General features: G+C 40.5%; 3 protein-coding genes and 1 long non-coding RNA gene across 9 annotated transcripts in view; 3 read left to right on the forward strand and 1 right to left on the reverse strand.

Moving 5' to 3' along the window:
• The first annotated feature begins 1,021 nt into the window (after positions 1–1,021).
• Positions 1,022–6,323, forward strand: mapk12b (mitogen-activated protein kinase 12b). Its single transcript, XM_054800006.1, has 12 exons — positions 1,022–1,351; positions 2,068–2,197; positions 2,265–2,323; positions 2,400–2,511; positions 3,064–3,093; positions 4,764–4,811; positions 4,892–5,006; positions 5,090–5,161; positions 5,285–5,364; positions 5,473–5,551; positions 5,620–5,793; positions 5,852–6,323. The coding sequence occupies exons 1-12, from the start codon at positions 1,233–1,235 to the stop codon at positions 5,914–5,916; spliced, it is 1,083 nt and encodes a 360-aa protein (XP_054655981.1). The 5' UTR covers positions 1,022–1,232; the 3' UTR covers positions 5,917–6,323.
• rpap3 (RNA polymerase II associated protein 3) lies at positions 6,116–14,091 on the reverse strand. Of its 3 annotated transcripts, none has more exons than XM_054800002.1 (17): positions 13,908–14,091; positions 12,267–12,428; positions 12,029–12,190; positions 11,845–11,955; positions 11,649–11,776; positions 11,000–11,121; positions 10,839–10,909; positions 10,645–10,767; positions 10,444–10,571; positions 10,250–10,371; positions 10,085–10,155; positions 8,409–8,495; positions 8,172–8,335; positions 7,930–8,089; positions 7,757–7,854; positions 7,596–7,696; positions 6,116–6,328 (listed from the first exon to the last, which is right to left on the reverse strand). In XM_054800002.1, exons 2-17 carry the CDS (start codon positions 12,417–12,419, stop codon positions 6,243–6,245), a joined length of 1,887 nt encoding a protein of 628 aa, XP_054655977.1. In that variant the 5' UTR covers positions 12,420–12,428; positions 13,908–14,091; the 3' UTR covers positions 6,116–6,242. The 3 variants fall into 3 exon arrangements, with proteins under 3 accessions (XP_054655977.1, XP_054655978.1, XP_054655976.1); XM_054800003.1 differs by lacking the exon at positions 13,908–14,091 and adding an exon at positions 12,573–12,872; XM_054800001.1 differs by lacking the exon at positions 13,908–14,091 and adding an exon at positions 12,580–12,867.
• atp23 (ATP23 metallopeptidase and ATP synthase assembly factor homolog) lies at positions 12,278–20,524 on the forward strand. Of its 4 annotated transcripts, none has more exons than XM_054800007.1 (6): positions 13,496–13,748; positions 13,918–13,981; positions 15,466–15,547; positions 15,630–15,767; positions 17,513–17,596; positions 17,665–20,489. In XM_054800007.1, exons 1-6 carry the CDS (start codon positions 13,604–13,606, stop codon positions 17,866–17,868), a joined length of 717 nt encoding a protein of 238 aa, XP_054655982.1. In that variant the 5' UTR covers positions 13,496–13,603; the 3' UTR covers positions 17,869–20,489. The 4 variants fall into 4 exon arrangements, with proteins under 4 accessions (XP_054655985.1, XP_054655982.1, XP_054655983.1 ...); XM_054800008.1 differs by having other exon boundaries at positions 13,936–13,981; positions 17,665–20,487; XM_054800010.1 differs by lacking the exons at positions 13,496–13,748; positions 13,918–13,981 and adding an exon at positions 12,278–12,441 and having other exon boundaries at positions 17,665–20,524.
• A 27-nt stretch (positions 20,525–20,551) lies between these two features.
• Positions 20,552–25,683, forward strand: part of LOC129194708 (uncharacterized) — a 40,653-nt gene continuing 35,521 nt past the window's right edge. Inside the window, exons 1-2 of the long non-coding RNA XR_008573796.1 lie at positions 20,552–21,190; positions 23,384–23,497. This is a non-coding gene — a long non-coding RNA (uncharacterized LOC129194708). The remainder of the gene's footprint in view (positions 21,191–23,383; positions 23,498–25,683) is intronic.

Genomic DNA, 25,683 nt, shown 5'->3' on the forward strand with positions numbered 1-25,683 from the left:
TGTGTCATATAACTGAACTGAGTTTGAAGCAGTATTTGTACCTTACATTATATGACTCATGGTAGAAGAGTGGCCTTGAAGTATTGTAACGCCACCAAAAGGACAGATTAGAAATCACTATACTACGCCATGCTATGCCATACAGTACTATACTGCACTACTCTATACCAGAGGTGGGAGCAAGGCTCAAGTATAAATCTCAAGTCTCCAGTCAAGTCACATTCAAGTCCAAATCAAGTCTCAAGTCAAGACAAGACAGGTCGAGTCAGGTCCGAAGTCACAGGCTTGAAATTTTACAAGTCGTAAGCACTGTTGGGTGTCAATACAGTGAATGCATTTTGAATTGTTTTATTTTTTTTCAATAAAATGAGACCAGTGTGACAAGACCAAGAGAAAGAGTGCTGACGTAGCATGCAGGAATTATGTCGTCCACACATTCGATGTCTGCTCTAAAACCTGATTGGACGTTAACAGATGCGTTCAACGAGGCAGATTCAAAAGGAAAAATTGTTGTCTCGCTGGAAATGACTGCTGAATGAGTACTTTGGATGGGGTTCACATTTTACTCCACACACTCGCGGAAAATTTCAAGTGATTTTCGAGCCATCAGACTAAAAGTCTGAGTCAAATCCCGAGTCGCTTATGTCAAAGTCCAAGTCACGTCGCAAGGCTTTGATGATATTGTCGAGCGCAAAGTCAATAGTATACAACACTGCACTGCGCTAATCTATGTTATAATGTTCCATGCTGTGCTACTTCACGACTATGCCATGCTATGCCATACTTTTTGATACTACACTGTACTGTACTTATTCTATAAGATGCTGCACTGCACTTCACTCTGCTATGCTGGAGATTACTATTAGAAGAAGTAATGAAGCTGTTGGCTGTGCTTAGATGAGGAAAAAGTGACGTGTTACATGAGGGGAGCATAGTGGGGCAATGACCTGCGTGGGCAGATGCTTCTCCCACATTACAGACACACCCATAGACTGCCCAGGGCGACCAAGAACCACAATAGACCAGTGTGTGTGTGTGTGTGTTGGGGGTGTACCGCTACAAGACACACAAGGGCTCTACTGAGCCCACCAGAGGGATTTGGCTCCTGAAACTTCCTTTTGCAGGACGGACGGTGCTTCTCGGGGTGTCTTGAAGTTAAAAGTGTGGATCTTTTTCTCATGAGCGCCACGAACGGACTGCACCAGGCTATCCTGACCTCAAACCTTTAGGGAATGGCTCTGCGGTCCAGGACGGGATTCTATCGGCAGGAGGTAAACAGAACCGTGTGGGAAGTTCCGGAACGCTACCGAGACCTGAGGCAGGTTGGGACTGGAGCTTATGGGACTGTTTGGTGAGTTCAAGCTTATGTTTGCTGTTTGTTACACAAGCTCATTGCAATCGTAATTGAATGAAATGATTGAAATCTTTTTTATTTTGTTTTGTAAAAAGGCAACGTTATTGCTGGTTATCAATATCAACATTTCAGCTTTTTCTCCTCACATTGTGCCTTTTTGCTCTATTTTTTCTCATTTTGACTGTTTTTTTTTGCATAATTTTAGTTTTACAATGTGCAAATGGCACTTTGGACACTCCTGTCTGATTTTATCCATCGATTCAGTATGTAATTGATTAATTTTCACTGACAATCTAAGTGAAAACATGATTTAACAGTTTGTAAGTAGAAAATAAACATACGTGACTTCATAATATGACTTTTTTCCCCCAGTGTTGCACCTAATTTATTTACTATTCGTCACATTTGAGCCATTTCGAGATATTCTGCCAAGCCCAGCTGGTTCCCCCTCTTTGCACTGTGAGGCGTCATTGAGGGCAAACAAAGAAAAGCACCCCCAACCTCATTGTTGTTAAAAGTCAAAGAATTTCAATCCACTCTTTGAGTGAACACAACCGGCCCTTTTTTTTTGGTTTCCACAGCTGACATTCTCACTCATCAGCAGGGTGGGTAAAGGTTTAATTAATATCATTAACCACAGCTCCATTCATAATGGCATTTCCTCTCGTTTTCCTTGGTTTTTGTACAGTTTTCTTGAATTTTGTCCATTTCAGTTCAGCGTGGGACCGTCGGGCAGGGACACAGGTGGCCATCAAAAAGCTTCACCGACCCTTCCAGTCCAAACTTTTCGCCAAAAGAGCCTACAGAGAGTTGCGACTCCTCAAACACATGAAGCATGAAAATGTGAGCGAACCGCACATTAAATCACATTCATGCGTAAAATCACTTTTTGGATGTTTTGTCTGAACAGGTCATAGGACTTCTGGATGTTTTCACCGCCGAAATTTCACTGGACCGCCTCAGGGACTTGTAAGCTCCCGCGTGGTGTTACCTTGAAATAATACAAGGAATCTTTGTACCCACTGTGCCCTCCTCTGGCCCACAGCTACCTGGTCATGCCTTTCATGGGTACGGACCTGGGCAAGCTCATGAAGCTGGAGAGGCTCTCAGAGGACAGAGTTCAGTTCCTAGTCTACCAGATGATGAAAGGACTCAAGGTGAACACCTGAGCTTCCGTCATGACATTTTTTTTTAAGTGCCACTGAATGTTTGGATGTATTACTCAAATGCAATGCCCTATGGGAAAACGTTAAAATAGTCGTTTTTTCCCAATTTTTATTTCGTATTGGTACATGTTTGTATATTTCCCAGGTATACCTTTTGAGTGTTAAGTTGCTGTGTGATGAGTCAGACTGTTGTTAACTATTGTTACACTGTTATAAATAATGACCTGCGATTTCCAATGGGTTAACAAGGTCGTCGTGAGTGCACTGATAGCTTGTGATTGGCTCCTGCCAAAAAAAGAGCTACCATTTCCTCACTGGCTCGCGAGCGGCACAGTATTTAAACGATTAGTAGTCATTCTGAAGTAAAAGAGATGGCACGGGATTAGAATTTAGCCATAAATTAGCCGCACCGCTGTGTCCGACCCAGGGTTCCTAGTCTACGGGATGATGAAAGAACTCAAGGTGAACACCTGCGCTTCCGTCATGACATTTTTTTAAAGTGCCACTGAATGTTTTTCATGTGTTTTTCTCATGTCTCCTCAGTATATCCACTCAGCAGGGATCATCCACAGGGTGCGTGACCTTTAACCTTGCACATTAGGCACTTTGTGTGTGGGGTGGGGCTATAGCTCTTTTTTTTCCCCTGAAATCCATTCATTCCAACCACATGGGATTCGCACTTAGTGTGTGTTTGACGGTATGCCATACAATACTTTGCGATGCTATCCTATAGCAGACTAAAACAGTACTATACTATGCAATCATTTCTTACAATATGCTATGCTACCAATCTAAACTACCCAAACCTATAACAGTACAGTGTTCTCTCGTTTATGGCGGGGTATAGGCTCCCAAAATAGCCCGTAATAAGTGAAATCCGCAATGTTTACAATGATTATATATGTTTTAAGGCTGTAAAACCCCTCACCGGACACGTTATACACTTTTGTCAAACAGGCATGAACTTTTTCTCACATTTCTCTCTTGTTTAAACACACTCCAAGTTCAAATTTCGTTTGAATTTTAATGATCAATCTACTAGGTTGGACACAAGAAATTATGAAGTGACTCACGCGTGTTCATTCCTCTGACTGTGCCTCGTCCTGGCGCCGTTCGGCTGCCGCGTTTTTGTATTCTTCTTAAAACATATCGCTCCTGCCGTCGTATTTTCCTCCTCCTCGTCCTACTCCTTGAACCGAAGATTCATCTAGCCGGTTAAGTTCTTCTTCTTCTTCTATGGGCGGTTAGCAAGCAGCTCACACAGTTAGCTCGTTTGCTAGCAACCACAGGAAACAGCAAGTAGATTGATTGACAGTGGTCTACAGTCAATCAGGATGCAGAACACAATGGGTGGGTTCTCCCTTAGCCGGTGAGGATTGTTGTGGCTCTATATTTAGCCGGCTATTGTCTACTGTGGGTTCCTAATATGCTTGTACAGGCACATTAACACATAACTGAGAGAAGGTGGCGCTGCACGTGTCTTCAACATGAGTATGCAACACCCTCTACTGGTGGCAGTAGTAAATACAATAACAGACACATACAACAGAGCACCACCACAAGGACGCACAACACAATGCGTGTTTATACGCTGTTAGAAAAAAAACAAACATGCAAAATTGCACTTTAAAAAATCTGAATCCGCAAAAGGTGAACCGTGATGTAGCGAGGGAACACTGTACTATGGTATGCCATACTATACTATGCAATACTTTGCTATCCCAGAATTATGCTATGCTACTCTATACCAAAATATGACACTTCTATGGTATGCAATAGTTTGCTATGCCATACTGTTCTACACTATACTATTATATAACAGTACTATAATATGCCCTTACTATACAATGGAATACCTTACTATGCCATCCTCTACCACACTACACCACACTATACTATGCAGTTCCACACTATGCTAGTACTACAATACACTATACAGTCCTATGCTATACTATGCAATACCTTGCTATGCTATATGCTGCTTTTAATAATGTTACTTTGAGATGCAAACAAGTATAACATTTAAGTATGATTATTACTGGATATTTATGATGTACAGTATAGTGTTTATTGGCTTCCAAGGATAACAATGCTCATGCAGTTTGGACTGTATCAACCAAAGAGGTTTTATTATTTGAACAATATTTTTATGCTTGTATTGGATGTGAAGAAATGAATGCAGAGAAATGTTCTTGTTTTTTTACCATGTGTGACATGCTCACATCTTGTACGTATCATGACAGGATCTGAAACCAGGAAATCTAGCCATCAACCCAGACTGTGAGTTAAAGGTACAGCACCCCTGCTTTACACAAACACCATCTTAACCTTGAATTTCCCAAACAAGGACTGATTACTGTGACTACTTCAGATTCTAGACTTTGGTCTGGCAAGGCAAGCTGATGCAGAGATGACGGGCTACGTTGTGACCCGCTGGTACCGAGCCCCAGAGGTCATTCTCAACTGGATGCACTACACGCAAACAGGTTGGAAGCCCTTTCTTCACTCGTATGTGTTTGAATGAACTATATGCTTATTTTGTGACAATATTGTGTGTTTCTTTTGCTAGTGGATATCTGGTCCGCTGGCTGTATCATGGCAGAGATGCTGCTGGAGAAGCCGCTGTTCAAGGGCAACGATCGTATCCTTCAACAAGAAACTTAAATGAGTCATCTTCCTTTTTAGCAGGCAGCAGCTTGTTATGTTACACTTTTCTCTGTGTGCGTATTTTAGATTATTAGCCTTGACGTCTAGCCGCTGCCAGACCTGGACCAGCTACGAGAAATCATGAAAATCACAGGAACGCCTGCTGCTGACTTTGTGGTGAAGCTACACAGCCAAGATGTGCGTTACATGAATAGAAAATACATATGTACAGTACACTATATGGCCATTAATAATCATATCGCAATGAGAAAAATGCCAATACCTATCCAATGTCTCTCCTAACAGGCCAAAAACTACCTCAGAGGTTTACCAAAAGTGCCCAAAAAAGATTTGCACTCCATTTTCTCCAAAGCTAGCACAAATGGTATGTAAATATCGACGTTCCTCCATTGTCACTGCAGCATTACCCACTGTTGTCTCTTTGCTTTGCAGCGGTGTGCGTGCTGGAAAAGATGCTTCTCCTGGACCCCGAAGAGAGGGCGAGCGCCTCGGAGGCCCTCGACCTCCCTTTCTTCTCCGACTTCCGGGACACAGAGGAGGAGACCGAGGCGCAGCCGTACGACCAAACCATGGACAACACAGACCTGACGCTGGACCAATGGAAAAGTAAGAAACACGAGTAAAAGCTTATGTACAAATCCAAAACGTGTTTGTATTTACGCAGGGCACACGGTCACTGAGATATTGACCTTCAGGCCGCCTAAGGACTCCAGAGAGACGTCGCTTTAAAAACACACAGACTTGCACTTGCTAAAAACGGATGTTTTTTTTTTTTTTACGCGTAGAATGCTTATTTTTGAATAAATGTGATTTGTATAATAATTGGACAGAGTGACATCATTTGAGTGAATGGTGTACCTCATGATTAGATGTATTGTGACATATGCAAGAAAAATGGTGTACTGATGCAAAAAGAGTGAGCAAGGCATTACAGAATACATTTTTATTTAATGACGGATTCAACGCAGCAACTGGGGCTGTTCAGTAACTCCCTTGGGTGAGAATGGCTTTGCCATGGCAACATTGAACGCACCCTAATATGAATAATACACAGGTCACACGCCGTACTTCTTCCGCAGGGCTGCAACGGATGATCCATCCAGGTTCGTTTGGTGAAGAAAGTCGAATACTTCTTTAAGCACTGTGGGGGTGGGGGTGGGAGTGGGGGGAATCAATGCATTAGTAACACTAATGGCAAAGAACAAATACAGTAGATCCCCACCTATTCCAGTTTGGCATTCAGTCCCCCATATAGTCGTGTATTTCTTTTCTCTGCTTTAATTTGTAATGAATTAAGTTTCTTTATGGTAACTTAAATAGAAAGTGGTTTGATCTGCCACCCAGAGTGCTGCAGCTATGAATCCAGCAGAGGGCGCTGTCTCACAAGTCAATTCACTCAACATTTTCCAGCAAAAAGTTGACAAACTGTGATGTATAATTGCACTTTTGTAAGTACAATACCATATACTGCATGCCTGTAATTGTTTAATGTGCAAAACTGAATTTTAAATGTGTTTAATAACTGTGAGAGGCATACTATTGTCCAAACATTTTCCAACGAGGGCCATATACTGAAATATCAAAGGAAAGGGCCATTTCGATATTTTGGAAACCAACCCTTGTAGACATGCTTAAACGTTATTTCAAGAAAAAAAATGCATTTCAGCTTTGTGATATAGGTGAAATGCCACTAAAATCACATTACTTTTTTTCCCCATAATATTACGAGTTTATTCTCGTAAAATTGTGACTTTTTGTCATTCCATTCCATCTTTTTTCTCTTAACGTTTTGACTTTATTCTGCAGCTGTATTTTACATTTCTTCTGTTTTTTTGTTTTGTTTAAATTTTCCAACTATTTCAACTTTCTTCTTGTAAATTTTCTTCTCAAAATATTATAACTTTTTCCCCAACATTTTTTGTTTTGTTTGTTTCTTATATTACATCCTTTTTTTTTTATTCTAAACCCTATCTACTAAAATGACATTTTTCCTCGATATTGCGAGTTTCTTCTCGTAAAACTTTTCTTGTGAAAATACTCCTTTTTTCCTCTTAATATTTTGACTTTATTCTTCAAAATTTTCTGCTGATTTTTCCATTTCTGCTGTGGCTTTTTAAAAAAATATACAAATTTTCTTGTAAATTTTCTTCTCATAGTATGAATAAATATAAGAAATAAATATTTTCCCACAATATTTTGACTTTATTCTCTTACTGTTAGAACTTTTTCCTCAACCTAATTTTCCCCAAAATTCAGACTTTTTGTTTGTTTCTCATAAAAAATGTAAATTATACATTTACATGTGCCGTGGGCCGCACTTTGGATATCCCTGGTTTAGAGTATGAAAGATACGTCCATTATTTGCATTTTGCATGATTACTGTAAAATAAGAATTGAATGTATCCCACCTTTCTTCTCTGAGGAAGACATGAACATGACAGCCGTGTCAAAGCGCCTCACGCTCGATAGATTCTTAAGAATGTCCATTGTGACCCCTGCAGCTTCTTTCCTGTGCAAGATGGAAGATGTTACTGTCATGTGATCGCTTGTAAACTGTGCAGAAACTCACTGGATGTAGAAGTCACGCAGCGTCTGTAGGATCTGACTGAGGATGTTTGGCTCAAGGGAGCTCTGGAAAATGTGTGCATACGCCTCTGGCTTGATTTGCTACATGCAAGACAGTCAAGAATAGCTTAGGAGCTTGCAGTTGGAATGACATTATAGTGAAGTAATAAGCTCCACCTTTAAGTATCTGTAAATCAATTCCGGGTGGTTTCCAATCATGCGGAGGTCGGCTTCTAGCTGGAAACTTCTACTGGGTGGAGGAGGCAGGACGGACAGTTTGTGTAACAACTCAGGAGGATGAACAGTTTCCCCCTTGATTTGTGTGCTTGACGGAACCCTAATGATAAAACGGAGAGCATAATTAAATAAACAAATAAAGTGACTGGGCTTTGCAGCAACACAAAGATAGTTCAACTAACGGGTTGGGGGTGTCTGATATCTCCTGGATTTTGATCAGCTTTGCACTGGGCGACGAGGAGCCGCCTTCGGGGTCCCTCGCCACTTCCTGAGGCCCGCTTGACTGCACTTCGGCTTCCGCCACCTTACCACTGACCTCCTCTATGTCGATCCTCCTCAAGGGTTTCTGAGCACAATTGGAACTGACGTGTAAAAATGCCAAAGACATGAAGAGATACTATAAAAGATGGGTGACTCACAGTGGAGCGCAGATGGGCTGCTTTGTCGATTGGTTGCACTGTTCCCCTGTGGCCTGCTCTTTGAAGGAACCCGCTGGGAACACTATCCTGACAACACACCACAACAACAATTATATTAGTGCATGAGTAATCATGGAGAAGTGTGTAACGATGCCTCATGCTCATTTTGTATTGCTGTCTCAACATTGAATGGACACTACTGTGAATGCTCCAATTAACTCCTCTATTCAGTTAGCTGCCGAATCTCCTTTAGTCTACAATAGCAAAAAACCACCTCCATCTCTAATTAGAGTAAAAAAAAACAAAAACATTGGTATTAACAGCTGTGCCTGTGGGCAACCTCTTGTATTTTTTTTGTTACCTCCCCAGGATGACAGTAGCTGTGTTTGAAGTATCATGCAGCATCCAGCAGCTTTATCTACCTCTGCATGCACTTTAAAATGTCGCTAGTCAACTGTTGGTGTGAGACGGCCCTGTTTACAATGAACTCCGCATTGTGCCCCTTACCGCTATTACAACATTGATTCTTTTGCTGCTCTGTTTTGCAAAATACTTGTTCGTCAAAGGTAGCTATGTTTCCCTTTCCACTTTCTCAAGCATCCCAAATCATTACTAAAGTTATGTACATTAATTGTTTATCGCGGTTAATTAGCTCCAGACCTGACCATGATAAGTGAATTCCCGCAAAGTAGGATTCCAACTTTACAAACGGAATATTTTCATAGTTAGAGCAAAGAAAACCTGTTTACAACTTTCTAAATGCGGTTTTTAACATTATTAGAGCCCTCTGGAGATTAAATAACACCCATTTAATCGCCTTTGTACTCCGTTACCTAATGTAGTAGATATAATCTGAGGAAAAAAAGGCCATTTAAGACAAATACGACCTGCGTTCGTATGTGTTGCAATATGTGTTCCCGACGCGTGGACACGAAGTGACGTCGGGAGTTCAGAGTTGAGTTTTAGCAGGATTAGCTCGTGTAACAGTAACAGTAGCTTGTGTTATTATTACGATTATTATTCTTATAATTATTATGTTATTATTATTTCACCCCGTGCGTGCGTGCGGTTTCTCCAGTTTCCTCCCACAATCCAAAAACATGCATGTTAGGTTAATTGGCGACTCTAAATTGTCCATAGGTATGAATGTGAGTGTGAATGGTTGTTTGTCTATATGTGCCCTGCGATTGACTGGCGACCAGTCCAGGGTGTACCCCGCCCCTTGCCCAAAGTCAGCTGGGATAGGCTCCAGCATATCCGTGCGACCCTAATGAGGATAAGTGGCATAGAAAACGGATGGATGGATGTTATTATTATTGTGCCTGTTGTGAGTCGCGTCCGTTTAACCTACTGACACTTAGTGACATGTAGAATACTGCATATCACAATTTGAATGCATCTTCTTAATGTCTTATATTTGTATATGAGTTCATTCAGGTATTTTTATGCTTGGAAATGCTTCATTTAAGCAAAGAATACAAAACATTTGCTTAAAAATCCATGCAGAACTGAAGTTAGCCTAAAAAAAAAAATTCGTAATTTTTTTCAAGCTGCTACGCCTTCCTGAAGCCCTCCCACACTGAAAACTAGACACATATATTAAACGGAACAACACATTCAAAAGCATGTGTTGGTCTTAAAAGTACACAAATGCAAAAGTGGAATTTTAAACTCACAATTTGGAGTTTCTGGAGCTCATTCATGGCCTGCTTGTTTCCTGGCTCCAGCTTCAACACCTCCTGAAAATCTGCATTGTCGTGCATCATTCGTTACTGTTTCTCTAATTCACCTTCTACATACTGCAGTAATTTGTTGACTTTAGGGGGCAGTGTTGAGCACACCTTTCCTTGCCTCCTCCAGCTTCCCTAATGCCACTCGTGCCGTGGCTCGGCGAGCCAACGCCTTGGAGTAAGTGCTGTCTAAAGAGATGGCTTTGGTGCAGTCTTCTTCAGCCTCCTTAAACCTGCCATACAATATGTATGTGTTAATGTGATTTGACATCATAAATAAATACTTTGAGTGCAATTGCTCTTACTTGCCCAGCTTGAGGAAGGCCATGGCTCTGTTGGCAGGCAGCAGCACGTTCATGCTGTCCGCCTCCATGCCTCTGCTGTAGCACTCAACAGCCGCGTCATACTTTCCCTCTTTGAAATAAGCATTACCCTAGAAAGACGCCGTACTATATCATGTAGGCCACCGTGTCAAGGTGCCTGGAGGGATTCAGTGGAAATCTTACTCTGTCTTTTTGTACAACTGCTTCCTGTCGTCGCTGCTGTTCCTCCATCAGTTGTTGCTGCTCCTGGTCCAACGTGGGATCTTCTGGAAGATTTGCTGCTACTGGCTCTTGACATCCAAGACTCTGAAAGACAAAACTGGTGAGATATTCTTTCATTTAATGAAAAAATGTATCATAAAAACTATTTGTCTCACCTGTCTGATTTTCTTCACTTCGTTTTGTGCTTCCAAGTTGCCAGGATCAAGCTTGAGGACCATCTCATAATCTGCACAGAAACACATTAAGATCCAGTGCTATCCAATCCTCCAACATTAGGGTTGTTATTGTGGCTGCAGTTTGCAGCGGTCCTTCACACCTTCTAATGCTGCGTCATAGTTCTTCAACGCAAAGCGGGCTGCTCCTCTCCGTGCGTACGCTTTAAAGTAGTTGCCGTCCAAAACGATGGCCAAGTTGCAGTCCGACTCAGCCACAGCATACCTGATGAAATCCAGAAAAAAAAAAAAAAACACGTTAGCAAGCATGGAAATGTTATGATGCAAAATTGAATTTTTAATGATGTTCCAACAGTAGTATATGCTCCTGGAGCATGTTTATGAGCAGCAAATGTAAGAAAAATCCACAGAGGGCAGGTTTGTGGGAAAAACAGGCTTCGCTACACATCTTAAAATAAAACCTGAAGCTCTACCAACTATCTGTCACTCATCAGTTACGTTTAAACCAACCTGGCATGATGTTGCTGTTAAAATGTGACTGTAATGTTGGCACTCACATAGCTATGCTAGTGTTGGCCTGTCCCACTCCCTAGTGTTATGTTTTTATAGGGACAAACACAGCTCATTAGCATTAAAGCTGCAAACAGTTGGACTTACTAAAAGCACTTTTAAACTGTCTAAATTCCAGCATCAAGGCTAGGTTCAAGACAAGACATTTCCAATACACTACTGTACGCTAAGACATTTAAAATACTTGGAAAAATACTCTAATATGGGCCTTTTATTGCTCACTTTTTGAGTCTGAAGAAGCTGGTGGCTCGGTTTGTAGGAAGAACTGGATTGTAAGGATCGGCACTCATTCCTCTGGTGTAACATTCAATGGCGTCGTCGTATTTCCCCTCTTGGAAAAAGGCGTTACCCTAGCAATAAAGTCCTTGTGTTAATTAATGTTCTAGTTGTATTATATGACATCGTAATGGACGATTACCTTTTCCTTCTCTGCTAAAGCTCTCTCCTGATCAACTGCAACTTCTTCTGCGTCTGATTCGTTTGCCTCTGTGGGACTTTCCTCCTTGTCCACCTCTGCTAGAGCCTTGTCCTGTCACGCAGGCAGCAATTATTACTTCACTACTTCTACGCACAAATGCTCTACTAATTAGTCGATTAGCTACCACATCAAACTTGTCCCATGATTGATAATCGTGCGATTTTATCCTTGATTCCGCCTTGGTTGTCGTCTCTTCTGCCTTGGAGTCCCCATTTGCCATCTTCATCTTCTTCTTCACCCTCATTTTTGCTTTGTAGTCCTTGTTACGCACAGGGGGGAGGTTTGACTACAAAACAAGACAAAATGCTTCTGCTATTCAAATGATGATCGCCTAAATGTGCAGCTCTACAAGAAGAACGAACCTGGTCGACCCCTAGTGCCCATCTGCTCAACTGCTCATCTTTGACCTTCATGTCCGTCTCCCACGTCTCCAGCTCCTTCATGAAGCTTTGCAGGTCTTCTGCATTCTGACGCATCTGGATTTGCAAATCAATTGCTTTGTTTCCTCCGGACATGATTTTTCCCTGCGATTTTGGGGTAGGAGATGTAACTGACATTTTGTTTGGAAGGTTTTTCCAGTGAATCGCGCTTCACGTGCGTCTAGCCAAAGAGCTAACACTAAATAGGCGAAATAGCAGACGAACAGAATTAACTAACTTTATCAGTACCTCTTACCTCTTTGTCCAGCTGATGATGTAGCGCAATGGCTGTTATTAATTTACATAGAAGTGCAACAGACAGTAGCTATTTCATGTGCTAGTGTTGTTGTTGTTTCGGAGCCATGACAGCAGTGTCCCAGCAGGCTTTGCGCTCCTGAACATGAGCAGGAAAGGACTTCTTCTTGCGCGTTAACAGCAGTTGGCATCCCTCATGGTGCAAGACCGCCCCTTCTGTTGCTTGTGGTCATTACATTACACACCATAGTCCAGTTTATTTGAAATACTTCATGGTCATCTTTCTTTCTATGTTCTGTGCGTACATAGTTACTGAGTTCTGACAGTGTAGAGCTGCCCCAAATCCACCTGAAATGCGCTTCTTTAATTGTGAATCGCAACCAATCGAATTAGTCCTCTTCCGCTACGTAGCCGAGATGTGGACTGAGGGTTAAAAAAAATCAATAATAATGTCTTCCAGAACAGTACGTAAAAAGCAAACATGCGACTATTGAGGGTGGTTAGGGTCCGTAGCTGTACATTCACAATTTGGGGCCTGTTGAGTGCAATATACGAGTACTTTGTCGTACTTCCAAGTGGAACGCACTTATGCACTCAAAATAAAAAGTATAAGTACGGAAGTGCGCGACTTGAAGCACAGCTAGAGTTAAGCGAGTGAACAATAATGTTGGCCCAGAGACTTTTGAATTCCTACTTAATAACGAACTATCTGTTTATAAAACAGATAAATGTCTTCAGGTACTTGGCGGAAAGAGGTGGAAAAAATTCTCACCTGTATAAAACACATATACGTTGAAGTATTTTTTTTATTTATGGAAATAATTATATCAATGTTGATGAAAATTAGACATTAAAAACTGTTACTATTTTTATTATTCACTATTCAGCTTTTTTTTTTTTACCTTTGAACCCGCCGCTATCACGTGACGTACGAAACAGCGATGACCTCTCCTGCTAGCCAACGCTAGCTAGCCGGGGAATAACATTCACGCAAATATTTCCACACGTTCAACAACATTTCAACAATGGGCCAGACGAAACAAGAGGAAGATTATGGATATGACTTATTTCCGGAGAGGAACCCTGGGACTTTAAATAAGAGATCCGTCCCACGTCTTTACTCTTGGTACCATAAGTGTCAGCTCATGTTAAAATTAGCGGTGGAAACTAGTAAGTAACATTGTCACTCTTAATTACTTCAAGTGCCGTATAACGTGAGTGTTAGTTACATCCGTAAAGAACCATTGACACTTAACACAAAGAAATGTAATTAAAATGTTGTGTCCTGTCGTTAGATAGCTAGCTAGCTGAGGATAGCTAGATACTCACACTCTAATAGGTGATGTGCTTCACTCAGGTCCATATGCCAAACTCCTCCTCAGTGCCATGAAGAATTCTGGCTGGTATGTATCAGTAGATTTGTGGTTTTTTTTACTACATGACGTTAAAAGCAATTGCTTTAGGTTTTATTTCTGAAAATTTGGCATGTGAGATTCTGGATAGAAAAGCGATGACGTATGGCAAGGGTGTCCAAAGTGCGGCCCGGGGGACATTGCAGACAGGCACCTTTGCTAACTTTTCAGTAAGAAAGGTAGCTATTGGCTGTCCTAGAAGTTAGCAAGATGGCGTCATCGTCTAATTTGCATATGATTTGCATATGATTGTAAAATGCGCTAGGGAAAAAAACAACCCCATAGGAGAGACAAAAAAAGTGAGTAAAAACATCTGAATTACCTTTAGAAGCACAAATAAACTCGATTATTGTTTTTTAATTTAAAATTTGTCATAATTTCAAAAATAAAATAATTTTAATATTTTTTATCTCAGCCAGCGCCTCTCAAAGTTCTCCCATCATACGTTGGCAACTGAGAACTTTTTAAAAATTAGCACAATTGAACAGCAAATAACTGATTATGCTGTGTTCATTCCGTTAACGTGACTCTGTGTGGTTGCGTGTGAGTAGCACACTCTTCTGGTGAGTATATGAAATAGCAACTGATAACATAGCAATACAGTTGGCTTATCAATTCCTTACATTTACCCGAAGAATTTTAAGCTAATCCACTTCATTTTACCAAGAAAAAGAGAAGCAATAGACTAAAAATAAGATATAAACACACCTCTTTTATCCAGGTTTACTGAAGATTAAGAAACATTTGCGTTTTAGATGTCGCTATGTAAAACAGGGCGAGCTCCACCCCTGTTGTTTACCATAATAACAACACGGTCTACTCTTGTGGCTGTTCTACTCAACTCCAATCCCCGACGTCACTTCCTGTCCACATGTCGTGTAAAGGTGACTATAGGGATGTTATTTCATGTCTTGAGGGCTCTGATAATGTTAACAATCGTATGTAGAAAGACATAAACAGGTCTTCTATGATCTAACTACGAAAATATTCCATTTATTAATATTGAATTCTACTCAGCGGAAATTCATTTGGCGCGGTTGGGTCTGGAACCAAATGAGTTTTTCCTGTTTTCAGTATATTTAAGCTCCTATTTGTCTGTGCCAGTAGCAGTTAGATTGTGGCTATCAGGGAGAAAAATTCTGCTTGTTAACTTTCAAAAGAGCCGAATAGCATCCGTCTCTTCCAAAAACTACAACTACTACTACTACTTTGGGTATTGCTTTTTTTTGTGCCAAAAAAAATGAAGAAAATTTCGTTAAAATTTTTCTGTCTGCGGCTCTTTAGAGGAAATAGTTTGGACACCCCTAATGTATGGCATCACCACATATCATATACTGAGCATCCAGTCAGGTTGTTACTATATTCTCCGTATAATGATCACATGCGATATCTCTAAGACATGCACTTCATTGTGTTCTCTTATTCCAAAATCTAAACTGATATATTCTCTCCCCTGCCTTCTCTATCTGACACAGTAAAGTGCGTCCAGACCGCCATTTTTCCTGTGAAGATTGCGATGGGACAGTCAGTGGAGGATTTGATGCAGCGACGTCCCAAGTAAGGAGAAAACCTAATGACGTCAGCTCGTCATATTGCTAAGAGTTGATTGTCTTTTGTTTTTTGTTTTTTTTTTCCCCAGATTGTTTTGTGTCAGAACAACATCCACAAGCAGTCCCACATGAACCGAGTGGTCACGCACGAGCTCATCCACGCTTTTGACCACTGCCGGGCTCACGTGGACTGGTTCAACAATTTCAGACATCTAGCGTGTTCTGAGGTGTGATTTCTAATATGACTGTGTGCAGCCCACTTCCATTTGTTGTACAGTTGAACCTCGGTTAGCGCCCGCCCTAGTTAGCATGCTTTTCGGTTACATTGAAAATTTTCACCACAATTTTGCCTCGGTTGCTGCATCGCCCGTCTGTGATGTCATCAGCGGTTGACTCTCAAAAATGTTAACACAAAACACGTTTATATAATTTTACAATTATAGTTTTACTCGCATAACACAATTTTAAATGCATATAAATGACGAATGAAAGGGATAAATGAACAATTAAGGTTACTTTTACTTTCATTGAAGGCGCGATTGTTGACAAAGACACGATGTGGACACCACTTCCCTGTTTTTGTCGTGAGTTTCTTAAAGTCAATAGTGTTTCTCACCTTCTTTATCAAATGCTGGCACTTTCTTTGGCTCCATTTTGGGTCACTGACGTGAGAAACACCTGAATTCAAGAAATAACTCATGGAAACAGGAAGGACGTGTCCGTGTTCTCGGTCTTTAGGAACAATCACATCGAGAGTCACGTCTTCAGTTAAGGTAAAAATAACCTTAAATGTTGATTTATCCATTTCATTCCTCATTTCTGTGTATTTACAGTATATGCATTTTGAATAGTTTTCTGCATGTAAAACTACAATTGCATAACCATGAAAACGTGTTTTGTGTGTTGGATTAATTGGATTTACATTATTTCTTATGGGAAAAAAATGATTCCGTTAGCATCCGTTTCGGTTAGAGTCAGACCCTCTGGAATGGCTTAATGATGCTAACCAAGGCTCCACTGTATTGACCCGAATATAAGGCAACCTTGAATATAAGACAACCCCCCTTTTAAGACAAAATGTGTCTTTTGGGAGATTACAGTTAAAAAAAGTATATTTCTCAGCTGTTCTACAGTTGTCAGTGATCAACGTTATCTTAAAATGAGCTTCGTGACTCTTCCTCTGTTGTTTGCAAATGCAGTCGTCCCTCGTTTATAGCGGTTAATTTGGTTCCATACCCGACCGTGATAAATGAATTTCCGTGATATAGGATTCAATGCTAATAAATGGAATATTTTCACTGTTAGAGCGTAGAAAACCTGTTTAGGACTTTCTAAAAACGATTTGTAACGTTATTAGAGCCCTGTAGAGATGAAATAGCACCCCTACAGTCAGCTTTACACTCCTATTAGTCATGGTTTATGTCATTTTGCGCAACTCTTATGCTGCAGGGACTCGAGACGGCCGCGATCTAGCAAGCTAACCAGTTAACCTTCAATTTATTTCTCCTAAACTTAAGAAACCAAAAACTTACCACTTCTACATGGAATAGGAGGAGAATTTTTTCCATTGTATCATGCCGGACATGCCATGGCTGACTTCATGACTTCAGGCAGTGTTAAGGTAATGCAAGGTAATGTATCGATGTTTTGTGTCATTACTGCCGCCTATTGCATATCAATATGTTTTGACCAATAAACTGTAGTCTACCACAGCGATCATTTATTATTAATTAATTAATTTGCAATTAATTAACTGCAATATTGCGAGGGACGACTGTATTCCTAACCTTGAATTTTTTTACATGTGTGTGAATGATGGGAAGAAAAGCTCTGCCTCGTCATTTGGTGCCACCTGTGTAAATGTCTATACCCTAACTACCTAACTATAAGACAACCTGACTTTCGTCCAGGAAGAAAATACCGTCTTTATTTTTGGGTCGGTATCATAATTGATATGTTGTCCTTGTCTTAGATCCGGGCAGCTAACCTCAGTGGAGATTGCTCCTTCTCCAATGAAATGTCAAGATTCCACTTTGGCATGAAGCAGCATCATCAGGTACCTTTTTGCAGCGCTTTCCTTTGGCCCGCTCCCCTTAAAACCCTTTCTGTCTGCTCGTCGGTCAGGAGTGCGTCCGAAGCCGCGCCCTTCGCTCCATCCTGGCCGTGAGGAAAATCAGCCAAGAGGAGGCGGAGAAAATAGTCGACGAGGTCTTCGACACGTGTTTCAACGACCACGCCCCCTTCGGACGGATCCCACACACCAAGAAAGACGCTAAGTTTGCCAACAGAGATTATGAGAACAGAAGTCGATACTATGCAAACCTTTAGTGTCAGACACAAGTCCTCCTCAAAATGATCTCCTTTCAAGAAGGGACTGTCAGGATGTGATTTGTCCTTGGAACACATTTTGGACTTTAATTCTGTACAAATGGATCATAAGTAGTGATTGTTTTGAAAGTCAAATACCAGACAGTTTTTTTTTAATGTTGTGTCCTTTTTGTCAACCCTATTTCCTGTAAATACGGCTGATTAAATTAAAATGGTGAATTAAATCCCTCTAAACAGTATGACTTCTTCAAAGTCAATTCGAGGACACATTAAACGCCACTAACCCTTTTAAAGAAGTTTGCAAATGAACACGAAAAGTTGTTGCTCAACATGGCCGCCAACTTTGTTCACCTTTGCAACATGTCATTGCTGACATCTTTAATGGACGCTAGCGTTTAAAGAATCTTGTATCCTTTCACAGAGACTAATGAGCTGGGAGAAGTTATGAAGGAATTAGCTCCGTAATCCCCCATGATCTTCTTCTTCTGCTTACCACTATCTCAATGACAACACACCCTGCATCATAATCACACTGTCACGCGCTGTCGAAATAGGCCCCCTTATCTAAAATGCAAAATGATTAGGTTTTGAAAGCTCATAAGAGAGAAAATGACAACAAGCTTCTCAAGAAAATAAAAAGAACATAAGGAAGAAACAAAAGGAAAAGAATATTTGGATTTGCCTGACACAAGTCGACTAAACAAATCATGCAAAACAACAGAATTACTATGGAATCACATGCGAGCTAATAAATTGGATTAGCGTGTTATTTAATTGTATTTACTGTATTCAAACAATGCCCATTTAAACAGAAATACTTGGATCGGTCTTATAGCTGTAGTACCTATGTGGCCCTCTGGATGGCACTTTTGCGCCACTACTTCTGGTCTTCTTTTTAAAACTTGACAAGAATGCTGTTCCTCTTACTGATGATGATGATGATGCGTACAAGTGATTCTGTCTCTTGGAGTCCTGCTATTGACGTGGTGCTGAGGAGACGCCCACTATTCCTCCTAGTTAACTTCTTCAGCCCTGGATAGATCTCAAAACAAAACAATCCAAATTAGATTTTGCATGTCAAGGTCTACACAGATGTTGCTGGCCCGGTAATTAGGAGATTTTTATGGATTGGTGTACTGTATGTGGCATTGTACGTATATATTTCTTGCCACCGTGCAAGTAATAACGAAATTTAGACTTAAATTTACACTTTTTGCACTGTTTTGGCTTTATTTATTACCGCTTGTAATTTATATACTATCGCAATATAGCCAGAGCCTCGTTGTCCCCAGTATCGGGGTACGTATTTTTATGGCATTTATGGGGATTGCGGGGTTATTCAGTAGACAACACCCATTGTGATCTAATTAGGATGCACTGCATCACTAACACAGTACAGGCCCAAGAGCACTAATGAATTCATCACATTAATTAAACTACTACCACATTTAACTGTGTGAGGATACAGGTGTCTGGTCTCAGTGGGGTAATCAAGTGAAGCGTGTTCAATTATTTAGCTAGGGATGTGACAAGGATGAATATACAGTGGTGTGAAAAAGTATGTGCCCCCTTCCTGATTTGTGATTTTTTTTTTTTTGCATGTTTGTCACACTTAAATGTTTCAGATCATCAAACTCATTTAAATATTAGTCAACCACAACACACAATGACACTTTTTATTATTAAGGGAGAATAAAAATCCAAACCTACATGGTCCTGTGTGGAAAAGTGATTGCCCCCCACTGTTGAAACATATCTTAACTGAGATTAATTGAGATCTATCAATCTGGAAAAGGTTATAAAGCCATTTCTAAGGCTTTGGGACTCCAGCGAACCACAATGAGAGCCATTATCCACAAATGGCAAAAAAAAAATGGAACGGTGGTAAACCTTCCCAGGAACCAAAATGACCCCAAGAGCGCAGCGACGACTCATCCAAGAGGTCACAAAAGACCCCACAACAACAGCCAAAGAACTGCACTCAACTCACTTGCCTCAGTTAAGGTCAGTGTTCATGACTCCACCATAAGAAAGACACTGGGCAAAAACGGCCTGCATGGCAGAGTTCCAAGACCAAAACCCCTGCTGAACAAAAAGAACGTCAAGGCTCGTCTCAATTTTGCCGAAAAACATTTTCACGATCTTTTGGAAGGTGTGTGTCCCATTACATCTGGCGTAAAAGTAATGCCACATTTCAGAAAAAGAACATCATACCAACAGTGAAATATGGTGGTGGTAGTGTGATGGTCTGGGGCTGTTTTGCTGTTAGAGGCTGTTAGACGTCAGGCAATCACTTTTTCACTCAAGGCCACGTAGGTTTGGATTTTTTTTTCACCCTTAATAATAAAAAGTTTCACTTAAAAACTGCATTTTGTATGCAGTTGTGTTGTCATAGACTATGTTTGTTTGATGATGTGAAACATTTAAGTAACATGTGACAAACATGCAAAAGTATAAGAAATCAGGAAGGGAGCAAACACTTTTTCACACCATTGTATAAGGCCATTTAAATTTCAATGATGGTTGCTTTCTTGTATGCCTGCAGCATGTGGTGTCCCACAAGGCTCAAATCTAAGACCTTTTCTTTAAAAAAAATCATCCCAGCCCCCACATTTTAATGTGTTTATTTAAATATACACACAGTGAGTTTTAACGACTGTAGACCTGTAATTATTAGGTAAAGTGATATAATTCATTAGTGCTAACAGACAACACTAATGGTGGAAAAAAAAAACTCGAGATCATTAGAATTCACCGCACTAATTCTCCAGAGGCGGATTGATTTGCATGCCCAAATCAGCCGTCTAAGCTGACAATTAACTTCCCCAGCAGGGGAGATCTGTGTGGGGCCGCTGTGGGGGGGCTGGGCATGCAAATCAAGTAATTATGAGTGCCAGTTGAGGATTAATTAAAAAGGTGTTTAAAGTTGGCAAAGACCATCTTTTAAACATTACTTACGTGTGTGTGTCATTTGGGGGGAATAAATGCATACTGTAACAAGGAAATAAAATGTTAAAAATATACAATAATATTGATGCAGATTTTAATTTATTAATGTAGCGATAATGCGCAAAATGCACCTCACAGGAGGTCATTGACTTGTTGAAGGCTGTAGTACCGCCGCAATGCCACATGATCGTTTATGGCCAACCATCACTGAAAGGAAGACGAAGAAGAAGAAGAAGAAGAAGTAACACCACCTCATGGTCACAAGATGGCAGTGAAGTCAGTCTAATGGTGACTGGCTCCTGTCAAAACGAGGGCACATGACGTCTGTTGTCTGCCTACCATCTGCAGATAGTCCGAAAATAATCATGAAACGGTAAGAAAACAACATTTGTTGCCGTTAAAAGGAATAACTTTAGGTAATGCTGAAATAAAGTTTGACTAAGAATGTGCTTTGTTAGCCACCCATCGGAACGAGTAGCTAGCAAAGCACGGCTATTTTTTTTTATAGAGATCTCATTTATTTATTATGTATTATTTAAGTTTAAAAACATCATCCACCAGTACGAGCTTGGAGTTTGTTTTTTTAGAAAGAAGATTATAATGTTGCTGTTTAATGTGTATGTAAAAAGATTATAATGTTGCTGTTTAATGTGTGTGTTAACAGGCAGTGTGCTAGCATGAATTAACTGGAGGTTGTGCACCAAGCACAATAAGCACTTTAGCGCTCAAAAACGTCATCAAAACTGATCTTTTATGCATTCAATCACAGCATCAGCATTTGGGACCAAATATGAGGTGAAAGAAAAACGGGACAAATACAGTATAGTAGTGTTATCCCTGCAGTGTGGGAGAAGGTTAGCACACGCTCACAACTGTGATGCATTCAAGGACCATCAAACAAAGTGGGACGGGTCGCCGCTCGCCATAACAGAATGAAACAAAACAACATAAACATGCAAAAACTGTGGGATGTCTAACGTTATATTATTATTTTTTAAATAAAATAATGGTCAATGTTTCCAAAATTGATATGCATTTACATAAAATTTAACGTAGTTATTTTAGTTTTTTAGTAATTAATGTTAAGTAATTAATTAAATAGATTCCAAATTGGCAGAAGTTCACCCAAAGAAGTCACAGGAGGTTACATAAGAGGCATGTTTCACTTCATGGGTCTGTCATTGGGAAAGCTTGGTCGATTCGTATCAAAATCATCATTCAGTGTAAACTCATGCAATGGACTAACTTAAAAACTGGCTCTTTATACATGTGATGCAAAGGTATGAACAGCAAACGGCAAAGGTAAGACCAGGTTCAGAATCATAAATGCTGATTTTGTGCGCCGTTTTGGATTCATGTCGGTTAGCACACGTCCCGGTTGGTATGTTTTTGATTAACGTCGAAAATGTGCACCAAAGTTTTGCCTCGGTTTGCGTACATTTTCTGGTTAGTGTACAATATGGCTCTGTATTTCTTTGCTAACTAACACAATTACGCTACAAGTAAATAAAAAAGTTTAACTTTTTATAGTTTTACATGCATAAAACAATTCTAAGTTCATATAGATGATGAATGAAAGGGGTAAATGAACATTTAAGGTTACTTGTACCTTCACTGAAGACGTGATTGTTGCCAAAGACACAATGTGGCAGCCAAATCAACACGGTCACCACCTTTGTGTTTTGCCGTGAGTTGTGTTTTGAATTCAATAGTGTTTCTCACTTCAAGTCCCTGCTTTTCTTTTGCTCATGGCTGCAAAATTACCCCAAATGGAGCCAAAGAAGGTTTCAAGTACCAAGAAATAACACATAGCAAAACACAAAAGTGGTGTCCGTGTTGATCTCACTGCCACATCGTGTATCTGCTAACGACGCATCATCAATGAAGGTAAAAGTAACCTAAATGCTTGTTTATCCCTTTCATTCATCATACGTATATGCATTTTGAATGTTTTTCTTCATGTAAAACTATAATGGTGAAACCATAAAAACGTGTTTTGTGCTGACAATTTTGCCTTTCTGGAACGGATTATTAGGTCTTACATAATTTCTTATGACAAAAATTGATTTGGTTAGAATACGTTTCGGTTAGAGTCAGACCTTCTGTAACAGATTCATGACGCTAACCACTGTACTTCTTGCACAGTCCGTTGGCTTCAAGCTAGGCAAAATTAGCCGTGGAAGTCTTGTGATTTTATGGATTTCTTAATGACATATGTTGGTGTCGATTGCTTTTGACATTTGCACATTTGGCATTTCAATTTTCTTTTTTGCTAATAATATGCATGGTATTAATTAAGCCGATGTGATTAGCATAACAACTGCTGGACATTGTCCAGCGGTAAGAGCAGAGGCTACACATGACTCATTAATAAGCCCCAGGAGCATTTGCCAACTAACTTTGTCACTCATATGTTTGTCTAAACTCGTATATGTGCGTGCCTGTGCATGTGCGTGGAATCATGCTGTGCCCTTTAGGTGTGAAGTGGGCCCAAGCGCTGTGTGAATGGCCTAGACATAGTTTCATGTGGGTCCTTCTTAATTTTTTCTTTTTTTGTCATTTCAAGGACGCCAGACTTCATTTTCCCTTGCCCCATTTTGTGAGATGTGGTGGACCAAACTGGCAGCCTGTGGGACTTCCAGCTCACTGAGGGGGGGAGGAGAAAACGCTTGCCTGAAGGGTGAGTCAATCCAGTTCAACCCCTCGTCTGGTCTCCTGTGTTTGCTAGTCTAGATTAGTGTCCAAGCAATCTGCCAGATTTGTCATGGTTGTGTGACTGAGCTCTACCTGAACACCAACCAAGGGATGTCTGCACTGAGCAGTGATGCCTTTTGCACCTGATAGTTGGCCAATTCAAACCTCATGCAAATTGCCTCACTTTGAATTCACTGAGTACAAGTGGCCACTAGAGGTCACTGTAACGCTTTTTGCAACAAAAAAAACCCTCCCCTAGGATATCTTGAATTCATTCCACACAAAGACTTGAGTTTGTGTGAATCCGATTTGCACACATTTGGGCCTAAATAAAAAAACAATCACCTTAACTGACTGATTTATTTATTTTTCTTTCTCTTACTTTCTTGCTGAGTAGCACGTTTTTGCACCATTTTAGAAACCACTTCAAGTGGAAAATGCAGATGTATGCTCGCAGACAGAGAACTGGTGGATGGAAAGAGCTTGCAGGGCACGTTCAAGCCTTGCCTCGCTGTACTGTAACCTCTTTTTTTTGCACGCTCACACATAGTGGGAATGCTGTGGTTTTGCTGTGAGTCACGTACTTGTAATGTAATGTCTGCCGTATGGTTTGATGAGGCGGGTGAAGGCCAGAGATAACAAGCAAAACCTGGCACTATGATGCCCCCTGAAAACCCACTATTATAATCAAATCCATGTGAATACCGAGAAACGCTTTAGAAAATGTCGCAATTACACTTCTCGATCGATATCCATACCGATACTGACTAGTACTTCATTAGCGATAGCGGTATAAGCAGCAGCTCTTCCCTCAAACTAATTGTCATGTAGGGAACACGACCAACATGCTTCTCTTACCGTGATGCCACTGGATGCATTTCACAAATAAACACTGTTTGTGCAAAATATGACAAATGCTACAGTATGCAATATAAGTTACAGAAAAAGTGCCAGTGAAATATAACTTGGTGATAGCCGGGTAGTGATTTTTCGCTTGTTATCGTAAACAGCTGCGCGACGATTGATTCTTCCTGGGGTGTGCTATTAGAAGTACCAAAGGAAGACGTCAGTTAAAAATTGCGTATTTACCATCCGAAGGAGAAACTTCAAACAAATTCTACACGGTGCACATATTGAGCTTAGCAAGTGTTTTTGCTCTCCGAAGCACGGCTCGGTTTAATCAAGGTCTCACTCACGTGCCGATATCAATATCTGCAGAATCGATATGATGCTACGCTTATGCCAATACGGACATCCCCAGTCTTAATAGGAGTGTTTTTGGAAAGATAGGTCTTTAAATATTGTGTAATATAGTCCCTCGCAATATCACGGTTTCATTATCACTCCCTCGCTATAATGTGGTTTTTTATAAATAAATAAATAAATAAATGGCCGCAGTTTCGTGGTAGAGTATTGTCTATTATTAGTCAAAACATATTGAAATATAAGTGATATGTAGTATTCTGGTCACTCGGCGGCAGTAATGCCAGAAAACAGTGGGACATTACCCTTCATTACATTACCTTAACACTGCATGAAGTCATGAAGTCAGCCACGGCATGTCAAACGTGATAGAGTGGAAAAAAAGATCTCCTCCCATCCCGTGTGGAAGTGGGAGGATTTTGGCTTTTTAAGTTTAAAAGTTAGGTTCATTGGCGACTCTAAATTGTCCATAGGTATGAATGTGAGTATGAATGGTTGTTTGTCTACATGTGCCCTGCGATTGGCTGGCGACCAGTTCTGCGTGTACCCCGCCTCTCGCCCGAACTCAGCTGGGATAGGCTCCAGCATGCCCCCGCGACCCTAATGAGGATAAGCGGCATAGAAAATGGATGGATGGAAGTTTAGAAGTAAATTCAAGGCTAACTGGTTAGCTCGTAAGCTTGCTAGCTAGCGGAGGTCTCGAGTCCCTGCGGCATAAGAATTACAATGTGGTGTAAACAATGAATAATAGGAGTGTAAAGGTGACTGTAGGGTTGTTATTTTTTGTCTATAGGGCTCTAACAATGTTAAAAATTGTATTTAGGAAGTCATGAACATGTTTTCTACGCTGTAACTCTGAAAATATTCCATTTATTGACATGGAATCCTATATAGTGGAAATTCATTTAAACCGGTCGGGTCTGGAACCAATTAATCGCTATAAACGAGGGACGACGGTATAAGACATTG

Source organism: Dunckerocampus dactyliophorus, chromosome 15 (assembly GCF_027744805.1).
Source record: "Dunckerocampus dactyliophorus isolate RoL2022-P2 chromosome 15, RoL_Ddac_1.1, whole genome shotgun sequence".
Taxonomy (NCBI): domain Eukaryota; kingdom Metazoa; phylum Chordata; class Actinopteri; order Syngnathiformes; family Syngnathidae; genus Dunckerocampus; species Dunckerocampus dactyliophorus.

Excerpts from the sequence above, each read along its gene's own strand:
- mapk12b (XM_054800006.1), top strand. The coding sequence starts at position 1,233 with ATGGCTCTGCGGTCCAGGACGGGATTCTATCGGCAGGAGGTAAACAGA. Across the intron at positions 5,365-5,472 it reads TGAAGCTACACAGCCAAGAT|GCCAAAAACTACCTCAGAGG; the intron begins GTGCGTTACATG and ends CTCTCCTAACAG. Across the intron at positions 5,552-5,619 it reads CTCCAAAGCTAGCACAAATG|CGGTGTGCGTGCTGGAAAAG; the intron begins GTATGTAAATAT and ends TTTGCTTTGCAG.
- rpap3 (XM_054800002.1), bottom strand. The coding sequence starts at position 12,419 with ATGTCCGGAGGAAACAAAGCAATTGATTTGCAAATCCAGATGCGTCAG. Across the intron at positions 8,496-10,084 it reads AGCTCCAGAAACTCCAAATT|GATAGTGTTCCCAGCGGGTT; the intron begins GTGAGTTTAAAA and ends GTGTGTTGTCAG. Across the intron at positions 8,090-8,171 it reads ATATCAGACACCCCCAACCC|GGTTCCGTCAAGCACACAAA; the intron begins GTTAGTTGAACT and ends TTTTATCATTAG.
- atp23 (XM_054800007.1), top strand. The coding sequence starts at position 13,604 with ATGGGCCAGACGAAACAAGAGGAAGATTATGGATATGACTTATTTCCG. Across the intron at positions 13,982-15,465 it reads GCCATGAAGAATTCTGGCTG|TAAAGTGCGTCCAGACCGCC; the intron begins GTATGTATCAGT and ends TATCTGACACAG. Across the intron at positions 17,597-17,664 it reads GCATGAAGCAGCATCATCAG|GAGTGCGTCCGAAGCCGCGC; the intron begins GTACCTTTTTGC and ends CTCGTCGGTCAG.